At 35.3% G+C, this 14,337-nt stretch overlaps 1 protein-coding gene across 4 annotated transcripts in view; it reads right to left on the reverse strand.

Moving 5' to 3' along the window:
* Positions 1–14,337, reverse strand: part of PTPN4 (protein tyrosine phosphatase non-receptor type 4) — a 98,680-nt gene that overhangs the window by 48,381 nt on the left and 35,962 nt on the right. For all 4 annotated transcript variants that reach the window (XR_008204545.1, XM_052674495.1, XM_052674494.1 and 1 more), the window contains 8 exons: positions 11,322–11,429; positions 8,916–8,958; positions 8,745–8,823; positions 5,537–5,581; positions 5,251–5,303; positions 2,569–2,689; positions 1,456–1,543; positions 22–110 (listed from right to left, as the gene is read on the reverse strand). Coding sequence is in view for 3 of the 4 variants with exons in the window: in XM_052674495.1 (XP_052530455.1) it covers positions 22–110; positions 1,456–1,543; positions 2,569–2,689; positions 5,251–5,303; positions 5,537–5,581; positions 8,745–8,823; positions 8,916–8,958; positions 11,322–11,429 (626 nt within the window). In the remaining variant the exon portion in view is untranslated. The remainder of the gene's footprint in view (positions 1–21; positions 111–1,455; positions 1,544–2,568; positions 2,690–5,250; positions 5,304–5,536; positions 5,582–8,744; positions 8,824–8,915; positions 8,959–11,321; positions 11,430–14,337) is intronic.

The following is a 14,337-nucleotide window of genomic DNA, read 5'->3' on the forward strand; positions in this document are numbered from 1 at the left end:
AGCCTTAGCAGCTGTCCTTACCATGGGAAGGTGTTAATTCGTACTCTGTTCTTAAAGATCAGTATTCCACCTGACATCACTCCAATCATTATTTCATTGTTACTCTGATCCTTCAAAAAAGAAAAGAGACAATAAGTAAAAAACAATATAAATATCATGGAAGCTCACCAATCTTCCTCCTAACACACAAACAATAGTAAATTAGAACTCAATTTACATGGAAGGAATCATGTTTTAGCAAGACAAACAGGAATTCACTTTTTCCTCCCCTGTTTCGGAGAGGACTACATGTTTGCTCTGAATCATTTAGAAATTCTATGGTAGCTAACTAATTCGATCTTCCATGATATTCAAGCAAACAGAATATTCTAGCAGTTTATTATGAATAACAACACTGCCTCAGCGTATGCTACACTAAAAGCAACCAGCGACTTAAATTCCTACCTGAAAGGAAATTGCAATCTCAGAACACAGAGAGAAGAGATTCTAAAACAAATAATACTGTAAGCATATTTAAATAGCACAGTTTTCCTGAAATATTTATGCACTCTTATCAAACATCTGCTACAGACCTCTCGATTCTTGAGTAAAAACAGGAGAATAGACATAGTAGTGAAGCAGGGTACTTCTAAAATTCTGTTGCACATTTCTTTAACATTAGGGAGTAGAACAGAAATATTAGAAACAGAAATGTCTTGCTAAAAATAATTACAGTCAATCTTTGAAGAAATGGCAGCACTGTAATGACAAGTCGAGTCAAGACCTCAAGCTACCTGCTTTATTAGATAAAAGTATTTCACTTTACTTACCAGGGAGAAGTAAAATGCTAGATTTCCATACATGCTTAATAACTCTTCGTGGTCAGAACTTCTCATTTAGAAACTCTCTTTTCAAAATCTATAGCATTCATGATTTTAACATATATCTGAGTTTACAGTAGAAGGTTGTGTATTTATTTTCACACTATATTCACCATACACTACATATTTCATCAAACTATCGTGTGTTCACCTTACACAATAGTTCTAATCTGAACCAAATTCAGGAAGGAACCAAGTTAAGGAACCAAATGTTTAAAAGAAAACAGACCCTTAAATATAAAAAATTCATTCAACATTGACAATTTTCTTTTTCAGCAGTAGTCAGCCAAACTGACATTCAGGCTAATAAGGCTGAACCCGACTAGCACACATAAACTAAGCAGAAACTAAAGCAAGCAAACAGAATAATCAAATTGTTTACATTGGAAAAGACCTTTAAGATGATTGAGTAAAATAGTGACCTTTGATACTGGTAAAATTGCATTTAGGCAGCTTAAGATAAACTTATTACTTTCTACCTTTTCTCCTGAAAAGTGACTAGAAAGGCTCACAATAACAACAAAAAAAATTTAGTTTCCCACAAATATCAGAGGAATCCATTTTTACATTAAAATATTAGTTCATCCAAACTTACCCTTGCATAGTGCAATTCAACTCCATAGAGTTCTAAGGTACGTGCTGTATTGAGATAATTGAACTCTGCTTCTGCAGGAGACAACCCTCTGAAAGAAAGAAGCTGTATAAGAAACATTCAGATGCAGCTCCTCAATATTCTCTTTACTGAGCTCAAGGAGAAAATCTGCCTTGATCTTTCCTCCTTCCCTCACCCTGAAATCTCAATTTCCTTTCTCACATAAACGCCCTCATTCAAAAATTTTATATTGTGTTTACACAGTCTTGAAACAAACAACTGCTTGCAAATGCACTTTTTTTTTCCTATTTCTAATGTATTGCAACATTTAAATGGCTTTGAAGCTGTGAAAACTGGAAATTACTTTTGAAATACTGAATTTCCTATTCATAATAGCAATCTCTCTCCAAGACCCTCAAAGTTTAAATTACCAACTCACTCTAATTTTATTTACCCTACTTAAGTGGATTTCCTAAGACACTGACCGAAATGTACAAATGTCATCACAAATTCAGCCCATGTTTTGTTAAATCTTACTCTAACAACGCAGTATTGAAGTTCTAAACTATCAAGGAGCTATCAATGAATAACATTTACTTAATATTACACATTGCAAAAAAACAAAAACAAAAAAAAAACAAGCTTCCGTTGCTTCATCACCTTTTCCTCTTTAATGAGAGACCAAATAACTGCAAACGGGAAAGACCAGATATCAAAGAAAAGGACTTTGTTACATCTAAAGTGACTCTTGTCTTCTGGTAAAAGCACCATGAAAACAAGCCCTTTATGTGTTGTCAAGGAATGAATGAAGCAAATTAACTAATATCCTCTTAAGTTCATATAGTACCTAACAAACACAAGCACTATTTTCAGCACACCTTTATCAAGTTCATTAATTCATCAACATTTCCTCTCATTCTAACATCAATTGTACTTACAGATATTCTACAAAAAACAAAAACAAAAACAAACAAACAAACAAAAAAACACATTTACACATACATCATTTCTCAACAGAAAACTTTAAGAGAAAATACTTAGTTTTTATACATTAGGACTGCACCAGCAATCAGGATTCGACAAAGTCAGTCAATGTTTTTCACTGTAAATCCTTACATGTGCTGCTGATGTAGCTTTGCTATCTCTTTTTCAAAGTCTTGAGGCTGGCCAGGGATGAAAGAATAGTCTGAGAGGTAGCCTGGCAGGTTTTCTGAATGGTTGTAGTCTCCCAGCTCAGCTAAAATATTAAGAAGAGAGGTTATTGTTTATCAGTGATTAGTTGGCACTGTGCAACACATTCAAATTCACATGAGTCTGATACCATACATCATGATCTACATCAAACAGAAGTAGTGACATTTGAATTCCCCTTTTCCCTTTTGAATAAACCACCACATTCTCAGCAAGTACTGTGGAAATCACTTACTGTGAGCTTTGAGTGGGTGTTTATGAAGGAAGTGTATTAACTGTTTAAGTTCTAATACATGAATTAATTCATAAATGCCCTCCTAACAAATAGCACTAAATAATATGCATCAAGGTACTCCAGCTTGTTCTCCCTCTTTTTTCTTTTTTTTTTTTTTTTTAAAACCCTTGCTTACTTACATACAATTTCAATATTTAAGCACTACAACTGTTATTTCTTTACTTTGCAAGACCTGCAAAAAACAACCAGTTCATTCTGCACCAAGATACATTCATAAGCATTAGAAAACTGTTTTTTGTTCACAACTGCATGCATGCAGAAGTATGCATACATACACCTACACTGCTTACATGAAACTACTAAAAAGTGCATTTTCATAGCTTCCGATGCTTCCTCAAAATCATTAAAAAAAAAAAAATCAAAAGTAACATAACGTGTCAGAATAAATAAAACAAAAAATAGCCAAAGAATTTGCTAAGAATACAAGCATTGAGGCTTTTCAGCTGTAACCCCAAAACAATGCAGTTTTAAATATCTACAATGCATCTAAGAGATTTACAGTACTAAGTAACATAACATGTGAGAATTGGAAAGTTCATAGCAAGGTAGCATGGTGCGGGGTTCTGGGAAGGTCTGCGGACGCTTCTATGGGGCATGGAAGAAACGACTGTAGGGTGGATGAAGGTACACAGGGAATGAGAGGGAAAGCAAGGGAAGTGAAGGCAGAAAAGGCATCTGGGGCACAGCACAAGAGACAGATCTTATTTAAGGTTAGTTAAAGCCTGGAAAATGCAACCAGGTTTTATAACAGAGTGCAATTCTTGCTAAAACAGACTATAAATACAGGGCTGTCTCTAAGTTCTGGGGTTGCTATTTACGAAGGTGGCTCCAAAAGAATGCCTCCTATTTTATTATGTTGGCCCATGACATCAGAGGTGGATGTTGGTGGTACGGCAGTTAGAGGTTGAACCTTCCTGTCAGTATTCCATTACATGCTGTTGCTGTGTGCCAGATGGCAGTAGAAGGGCAGCCTGACAAAATGGCACTGACATGGAAGTGCAAATGAAACAAAGAGGTAGAACTGAATTTCTTCACACAAAAAAAATGTCACCCACTGACATACACCACCTCTTGAATGCCCATGGAAACAGCGGATGTGAGCAAAGAGAGGCAGCAGGAGGTGTTTCAGCAGTGACGACAGCAACAATGGGTCACCTCCATAGGTGCAGATTTTGATGAGTGCAGCATGCAGGCTCTTGCATCACTTACGAAAATGCATAGCTAATTGCAGTGACCATATTGAAAAATACTGTTCTGCAGATGAGAAATTGCTCTTCCAAATAACATTACTGTGCTCTACCAGTTGCGGTTTCCATAGAAATAAATAGGAAGCACTACTTTTGGAGCGACCTATTCATGAAGATTCATGAAGAATTTCAAGACCTGAATCCAAAGGTAATTAGTAATGAGCATACGAAGAAAATCGTTAGACAGATCTGCAGGGTGAAGAACTTAAGGACAGTAACATCTCACATAACAAGTCTAACAGCAATGCTCAATGCATGCCCACTACGTTGTTTTAAAAATGAAAATACTGCATTCTTACAAGCTTAACTGTTACAAAACTTTACATATTGTCTGCTTCACTACTGAACACCTAATCTTTTCCAAGACAAAATCCAAAGCCATGAATTCAACTTTTGTTTTTGACAGCTCTTACGCTAAATACGTTCAGCACCTGAAGTTTGATGCTTTATACAAATTTGTTTGCTTTTTCCTTTTTTTCTGACAATCACTATTTGCAAAACTTCTGCACTGAACTTCTAAGACTTGCTCCATTGAAGAGTTCAGGTTTCACAAAAGAAAAATGAGGAGAAAGGAAGAAACATTATACACTGAAGGGCATAAAATTGGCAGCACTGGTATGGAACTGCTTGGCAATGTATGACTAGAACTTACTATTTCACACCCATCTGGATGCCTACTGTACTGTATGTCAAAAACGCGCGTGTGTCTAAAAACTGCCTTAGTGTTAGCCTTTTCACTTCGTGAAAAAATAACATGTAATCACACTTTGGAATGCAGACAAAAACAAGGGGTTCTTATTTTATTTTTCAAACTGCAGGGGCTTAAAGAAGGAAAATACATTTGCCAGTATTTTTTCTATACCTAATTTAACAAAGTGTGCCAGGAGAAAAAAAAAACCAACAACCACCAGGTTTGAACAATGATTACAGGCACTTCATGTCCACAAACATCTCATACACAGTATTATACAAATGTGAACTAGATTCTGTAGAAGCAAAACTAGAAACAGCTGCATTTTCAAACATAGCAGTACTTACATGAATATGAATACTAGCAGTACTTACATTGAACAGCATAGGAAGCCAGAAGAGCAGCAGTATTATATGGACAGGGCAATCTGTTTTATTTTTAGATGAAAAACAAGTAGAATTACATATTTTATATGAAATGATTTTGAAAAGCCTACTGTTTCATAATGTACTCATGCACAAGTTGGACAGAATTATTATTACTGTTTATTTTTGCATATTATTAAAATACTTTCATTTTTGCAAGCATAATTCTTCATGATCAAGACAACACCTTTTTCTCAAGTTGCATATAATGTTTAATGGAACAAAAATGTCTTACCTTCCAGTAAGAATGTCCTGTTTAATCTGTAAAAAATACTGGTACCTTAATTTAAAAAAAAAAAAAGATATTATTAAAAAACATTTAATTATTTTTCATCAATTTAATGCATCTCCAGTTAGTGCAAAGCTTAAAACTTATATTTGACATGCTGTTTCTTAAACTCATATGGCAAAGAAACCAAACAGTGATTAGTGAAATAATAACTTCATAAATTGAACAATATTCACTCTAACGAAATTATAAACCATATTTCACCTGTATGCTGTAAAATTCATTTCCTACATATTTTGTTTTCCAGTATTTATGTTCAGTTCAGTGAATGAGAACACAACTACTCAATATGCAAGCCAAAAGGGGAAGATGGTTTCTATGCGTGCAGGCAGCATGATGAGTTGTACTCCAGGTAGACAGAAAGAATTAGTTTATTCTCACTGAGCATTTGACATTACTTTGTTTTCATTTGAACTAAAATAAGTACTCTCCATTTTACAACTTTTTTGGCATTCCCTTCTAAATTAGCAGTTGTGGATCTACTACGATAAAAGCCTTTTGACAGTCTGACTTCCCTTGAACTTCTGTTCTGAACTTTTCTTTAAGTTATGATGTGAGAAAGCTTGTTTTAGTTCTACTCTTCACATGCCCACTCTTTCAAAGCAAGGAAGAAGATGAAAACGGCCAAAGAAATAGACTAACACTTTAAATCAAGAACTGTTTTTCAACCAGTGGCAGCAGAAACACTGTAAATTAAATATATATATATCCAAACAAACCTGAAAGATCAAACAGATTTCTAACGATTCCCTGGCAAGACCCAAATGCTTTGTTAACTTCAGAATTAATCTTTTGTTCATTCAGTTCAATTCAGTTCCCTCATACTTCACTCAAAGCTTTCGGAGAATGCCACAGTATAAATATTTATAACAAGAGGCAAACTACACCTGCTACAAACCACAGCTGAAACAGACTGAACTGGGTAACACTTACTGAGATGGCAAGATGTTAGCACAAGCTTAAATTTCCACTAAAACCTTCCTCAGTAACATGGCAGTAAAGCAGTCTTAAACATTTTAGGCTCTGATGCCTTTAATTAAGATAAATAAATAAATAAAATAAGTGGAAATCATTAACATAATTCCTTCTTATAAATCAATTCGATTTTGGAACACCCAGCTTTATTATCAAAGAAATCAGTTACTTTTCCTCTTGCAGTTCTGCTTTGAAACTGTGGCCAGTCGTGCTCATTCATTATAAACAGACAAAATTACAGAAATGTAAATCAGTTTCCTACTGCCAACATCTACTGCTGTAAGAACATAGAGAACAAAATTCTGCATGTGCAGATGCACCTTTGCTTCTTGTTTTTATTTCTTACTTTCGTGAAATGTTGTAATAGAAACACTCCATAATACTCAGGAGACTTAATCATTAAGGTACACTAAGCAGAGTTCATTTTTGGTCCACTGTTTCTGGTGAACAGAGAAGTTAATTACTTGTTAGCTAACCACTGCAGCTCCAACACAAAAGCCTTGCGTATTATTAAGTGAAATGGAAAATCAATAGAAGCTTTATTAACGTATATCTGAAAACCAACACTGTGAAGATTGTATTGCATTTACAACGTTTTCTTCTACTTTACATATAGGGAAAAGGTAAGGTAGAATTATTGGAGGAGTCAGTGTTAATAAACACCCCCTTCTGCAATGAGCTTTGTCCCTCCAGCACAAGCTGAGCTCCCACTGACCTTTTCTCGACCCAGGGCATTCATAAGCTGCCTCCCCCTCTTATGAATTCTCAGAGGTCTAATTTAAAGACACAAGCTTGTATCAAACCTTCCCAGCTGATTCACACTGACACCCATATTGACTCACCCCCGTGTCTTCATGAAATTTATAAAAGCTGAGGGTCTTAAAAAAGTCTCATCTTGAATTGGAACAGTGAAAAATATCAGCTTTGTTTGTTTGCTTTGTTTTTGTAGGTTGGCTTTGCTCTAAGAGGGGAAATGCTGATTATGTGAAAGGACCACACGGTAGTGACAAGGCGTCCTAACTTCACTACAGAAACCCCGCAGATAACAACATTCTCTTTACAATAATTCCAAACACAAATGAGTTTTCTCAAGGGCAATTACCCTTATTAGAAAAAAAGGCAGAGTTGACCTAGATACAGCAATCATACATTGCTTGGCTCTAAACGGCTGCTGTATTTATAGTGCTGTATTTACAGCACAATATTCAAGTAAACAGTTGGCTTTTTTCTTCATATACATCCACATTCACTGTCGTTTCCATCTCCTTAGGAGTATCTTACACTGTCCTTTAATTCAAACATCACGCTGCTTTGTTATTCTAACACCAAATCCTCAGTAAATATTTCCATAAAATAAAGACTGATGGAGGATTTCTGGGATTTGTTTTAGTAAATTGTGACTGTTTGTACATTTTTGTCCAAAATTTGACAAATCAGAAGTTATAAACAAATATGGACTCAGATATTTAGTTTTGCTGCTCAGAATTTCTAAAGCTATCTTTAATAACTTCGATCTGTTTTTATGAGGTTGACCTGTTTTCAGGATGGCTGACACCCAAAAATTACAATCTGTCCAATCATGCTATTTAGGAGGACTAGAAAAAAAAATTGGAGGCATTTCTTCAAGAGCTAATCACAACTCACTGACCTCCTGACTTGGTCCACATTGAGCATTTTCTTCAACAAGCTTCAACACATTGCTAGCAAAATAAGCTTACAATGTTTCAAGGACTGCAATCATACAGAGATGAATTTTACCAGTGGCAGAAAGAAAACTGGAAAAACAGATCATTTAAAAATGCAGAAAGCTCAGGATTCTTTTTTTTCAGATCACACAGGAGTGCATAGAAATAAGTTTATATTCACTGATGACCAATGACTAAATATCTTCCTTTTTCTTTTCTGCTGTTTTTCTGTTTCTACTTAGTAGTATTTTCTTTATGTAGTTATTTCACTTTGCACATATATTCGTATATTTTTTCATGAAGGGTTTTTGTTATATGGAATGCATATTTTTTGCCTGCACTTCTCAGGTAAAAATTGGACGCCTACATACACTACACAAAAATTATTCCAAAAAATTTACATGTTATACCTTAAAAAAAAAAAAAAAGCCTGTTTCTCCTTAACACAAAAGCCTTCTATAAAAATCTTCTACTGATAAATTAACTAGACTTACCTTGTATATTCTTCTTGGAGCTTGTTTGGGTCACTTACAAAAAACTTAACTCTCAAGTTCAAACTGTGAGGAGATCCTCCTATGGTCAAGAGAAGTGTTTCTAATTAATCAGTGTACCTTGATAAAGCAGAATAACAATAATGCATGCACCAAATGCATATACATACTCACTTTTTAATTGTTTCCTGATAGGTTTGTTTGGATCCAACCACCTCTGGAAAGATAAATTATAGTACAAGAATCAGATAAATCAAAAATTATATGTTACAGTCTTATGCATCAAGAAACTGTTGCCTTTTAATTTTTTATTTATTTATTAGTTTTTTTGTTTGCTTTTTGCTTTTTAAGCAAAAATATCCTGCTGGCATACCACAGTCTGTAACAAGACTCCGAAATACCAACATGAGCAGTTGCTTCTTTTTGCCTGATTTTAACTCTACTGCCCTGGTGTCTGTCTGTCACTACCGCAACAGGGTACCAGAGTATGACCACCACTTGTGCCCAACAGAGGCTACATCTCAATCTCCAAGTGTTTAACTATTTTAGCAATACTTTTAACTGATCATCTAAGGTTAGCTAACGGAGACAGGAAAAAGCTGTGAGGCTCATTTATCCTTATATGAAGTTAATTTGCTTAAACCAGTTCAGGTTCTTCTAACTGCAATCCATCAAGTGATCCCAGATCTGATTCTCAGATTCTCTTCCAACTGCCAGAGAATCACCTCTGCTATGTCCTTCATTACCATCCTGTGGAGACTCAGTTTACTGAATTACGGACTATAGAACACTTGTAGCAAATGCTTATTTTTCAAGAGTCCCCTTCATTTATCTGTCATAGTGGTGAACTGACAGCCCTTATCATGCAGTAAATGGTATCGTGGAAAATGGAATCATGATCTAAACACCTACAAAATACCCAGGCTAGAAAAGAAAACAGGACAACCAAAACGCTCCCTCTTTTTAATAGGCCTGAACTTTAGAAAAAACTTATTTCTTATTCCAACTAATGGCGATCATTCAATCTAGCAACTAGATGCAACAAAACAAGAAATATTCCTTTAAGGAATTATTTAATGAGCACAACCTCATGATTTTACTCTCCACTTGCAACTTGCAGCATTTAGTTTTTGGTGATACCAACCAAACTCAAACGACAATTGGAGAGGATGCACAACACTGTAAATAATTCTGCCTCTGCAATGACCCACATAGAGGAGCACAGTGATGCTCCTCTGCAGTCCATCATTTCTGGAGTCCTGTATCTCCAATTCAAACTTCATTCCAAAATGTCATTCTTGCAGATACACTTAAATAGTAAACTTTGGACTTCTACTTGTTTAAGAACAGCTAACAACTCTTTACCGAAGTGCTGCTCAAGGGAGTACGAACAGCAATTCACATGAATGCAAAGGTGAATTTATTTTTTTCCCCTCAGGTCACAGACTAAAATAAACCAGCTTAAGAAAAACAAAAACACACATTTCCTTTTGCAGTACCAATGACCATAACTCCTGGTTGAGGTAGAGTAGTGTTACTTCATGCAGCCCTGCAGAAAGATGACATACTCAAGAGGCACCACCAAATGCACTAATTGTGGTAATAAAAGCTTGAACAATTATTAAGCTCTCAATTTCTCACTATCTAGGCATCATCTATTCTTTCAGTTTTAACGTTTGTCTATTTTAATATGTTGTTTGAATGTTGATTACTAATTAAGTCAGATAGTTTTCACAACGGCTATTTAATTAATTCACGTCATCTGATTTATTCTTTATGCCAGCTGATTTGACCCTGCCTCCATTGTCTTTATGACACATACTGCTATTTTTCTGCTTAATTCACTCTTTTTCTCTATCAATATATCTCCCTAATTCAGTTTCTTAATCCTGCTCCACCTTCTTGTAAAAATACTATTCTATTACCATGTCTCTCATCTACCAAATTATCAGTGAAAATACCATTCTCAAGTGCATCAAATAAAAATATATGAAAATTGATGCATTACTGTCCTGGTTTCAGGTGGAGAGAGTTGATTTTTCCTTCCTCGTGTCTGGTACGATGCTATGTTTCAGCTTTAGGAAAAAAAATGTTGATAACACAATGGTGCTTTTATTTGTTGCTGAGCAGTGCTGCACAGAGCCAAGCATGTTTCAACTTCTTGTACTGTCCTGTCCTGGGTGGGTTAGGGTTGCACAAGGAGCTAGGGGGTGGGGGGAAGAACTGGCTGACCTAAACCAGCCAAAGGATTATTCCATACAATATGACATCATGCAGAAACCATAAAACTGAGGGAAGTTGGATGGGGGTGCTGCTCTGGGCCTGCCTGAGTATCAGTCAGTGCGTAGTGAGCAGTTGTGTGGGGTATCACACAAAAAATTCCCACAAGATGCAGTACTTTTCAATGCATCACATCATGCACCAAATCCATCGTATCAAAAATCAATAGTGCTCCTGTAGAAAATCTGACCTACCAAAAGGAACAAATTAAAATTTTACAATTAAGTATCTTGTAAAGAATAAAGCATGACTCCCACATATTGAATTAATGTTCTGATTTATAAAATAAATTTGACTTACAGGGTTATCAGTGGGTTCATCCGCCAGCTGTAAACCAAAGTAATCCCTCTCTGTCAAATCGAGATGTTTGAAGACTATATCCAACAGAACTTGTCCCTGATCGTGTTTCTGCAAATAAGACAACATGTATGGGTGTTTAATGGAAAAGTCTTTGGACACACAAACTTTACTCTAGTAGAGTACTAACACGTTCTTTCAGATGTGCTCTACAAAGCCACATTTTAAGCATCACGATGTGTATCCTAGCAGTATTCTTTTAAGAAGAACACCATCTCTCTTTCTGAAACACATGTAAGAAATTATCTTCCTTCCTGTTCATTTTCTAATGATGAAAACTTCTAATTTCTCAGCTAGCTACATGGTTATTTCCGAAAGCCACTCGTTAACTGAATTTGATACTTAAAAAGGATAACTGGAGAGAAAAAGAGAAGAGAGGCTGGGATTTGACAAAGGACTTCATAGCCTTGTTAGGCACACCTAATTTTGAAGTAAGGTTTTTCAGGCCTGCACAAGTTACTTTTACTTATTTTTATTTTTACTTATTTACTTAAACCTATTCCTGAATCTAAATGAGCCAACATACTGAAAGTGCTTGCTTCCACAGTTTAATGGCACAGACAGATGAAGCAGACAATGTTACTCTACATTAACTAATTCAAATAAGCTGATTCTGACTGATAGACTTTCCACCCAGGTTTTCTACCTCTCCAGCACCAAGCAAACTTCCAACAGCACTGTAGGTGCCAAACAAGTATTACTGATACTAGAATAGATATCAGAGGCATCTTGCCTTGTTTACTGTAGGCAATAAGGTATTTTGAAAAATAACAGAAAAGATTACTGTCCTACTACCAAATAACCCTGCTCCTGACAAGAGCTAAAATAGTTTACTTTCACAGCATTTATATCTAAACTGTCTAATAAAAAGGTCAGAAGGCTTTAATATCCACAAATGAGAAAAATCTACAGGTCAAATTCAGACATTTGTTCACATCAAAGAACATCCTATCAAAGCCATTTTTTTTTCATTCTGTTGAAAATACACCGAAGCTGAATAATCAGCCTAAGCCATTTATTTGGGAGATAAAAATTCCAAGAAGGCAGACTATTTATTTTTGAATAATTTAAAAAGGAGAGAAAAGAGAGAGAGAAAATGGTTATCAACAAATTATGCCTGAAATGATGCCAGCAGGGCAAACACAGCTGTAGCGCTGGATATTTAAGTTACACAAGCCATGTATCTCAGATCCATTTATCTAGCTAAGTAGAAGTGATTTAAGTGCTACACTTACCAGAAAAAAAAAAGAAAAAAAAAGATAAAGATTTCTTAATATTTAACAAAACAATCAATACTATCAATGGTGTTAAAAAGTTCGCTAACAAAAAAAATTCCATCTGCAATAAATGAAAACAAGAAAAAACCCACAGATGTCAGCATAACAAATACACGACAATGCAAGTGCACAAGACAATTTCTATGTACAATCCCCAAAACAGTTACATCTTTACTGAATTAAGAGTTTCCGAAATACTTTGAAAACAGTAATCAGTACAATTTTTTCAACAAATTAAACTAATTTTAAAATTACATAGCAGTAGTAATTACTTCTTGGCATCTTTCCCTATTTAGATTTCAATCAGACTCAAACTAAGAAGTTATGACACTAACAGAAAAGAGGAGACGTTTGGAGTCTGCAGACTTGCATTTACTTCTCCAAGGAACACACAGCTATCCATTCTGTTCTAAAAAAAAAAAAATCCAAATGTGAGAATTTACCTTGTTTCTAAACTATCTAACCCCAATTGTTTCTTAATTAAAAAATACTGAAAGTTTAGAATCTGCTGGTCACTTTGAATTAGCGGGTACACAAATGTCATTTCATGGCAGCAAAGAAGCTAAACTATGAATGGAGGTGCCCCTAAAAGGCAGAATGAAGAGTGAAAGTCATTTCTCCTGAAATAAAGCAGAAAATTTGCTAAGAAGAGACAAGTTTCAACATGAATTTGTTTTGATGACAATGCTTTACTCTGAGTACAAAACAAAGATAAGCATCTAGTAAAACCAGATCTCAGTTCAACCTGTCTTCGATATTTATACATTGATGTTTGTAGCTTGCCAGAGCAGGGGAAGGTCACAATCCTGTTTGTCGTGAAAGGTCCAAAATATTTGCAACAGTATCTCAACCAGTGAGCAGCTGCTATAGATAGTAGGAAAATAACTGTCTATTTTTGCCGTTTTTTAATGAAAAATACAAATTTATGCAGGGGGTTTAACAAAGAAACGTGCTTTATTCTTACGGGTAAACATTAATAGTTCTTAAAACACAGAATAATGGAAAAACATAAAAACAATGAGTGATATCCAGCATTTAACACAACACAGTTCACTGTAATGTTATTTCCACAACTGAATGATGAACAGTTAGCCAATAATAATTACTGAGCAGCTGGATATAAAACACCAACATTTTTGCTGAGCTGAAATATTAGGATTTCATGCATACCTGTTAGAAATTATGAAAGGCAAAATGTCTCACAAATACTGGCCTTTCAGAACAACTCAATACTAGATATCACGAAATACAGTTTAAGAAGTATAACACACTTTTCACACCATCTATCTTGCCTTAGTTTTCCCCCAAGTTTGGTGCGATCAATTTGTACTAATTTTCAGGGAATACTGCAAAGTCAGCCTGCGTGGAAAAGCTACAACTTGAGGTATTTGAACAACAAATCAAAATAAATTAAAAGTAATAAGATCCTGAAGAAGGAGATCTATGTAAATCACTGTCATCAGGTTACTAACTACAGCCATTCTCACTTCATGCAGCTATGCCTTTCAGGCAGTATGCTTTCTGTGGTGGAAGTAGGAGTTCTTCATTTAGTAGGCAGAGCATTTTATAGAGAAAATTTCTACTCCTCAGCCATACATACAGGCTAACTCCAACTCAAAAGAACCTTAGGCTAACTATAGTCCACAGGGATTACTTTGATTTGTTATGCTCTGCACATTGTA

This window comes from Tympanuchus pallidicinctus, unplaced genomic scaffold (genome assembly GCF_026119805.1).
Source record: "Tympanuchus pallidicinctus isolate F22 unplaced genomic scaffold, pur_lepc_1.0 scaffold15, whole genome shotgun sequence".
In the NCBI taxonomy this organism is placed as follows: domain Eukaryota; kingdom Metazoa; phylum Chordata; class Aves; order Galliformes; family Phasianidae; genus Tympanuchus; species Tympanuchus pallidicinctus.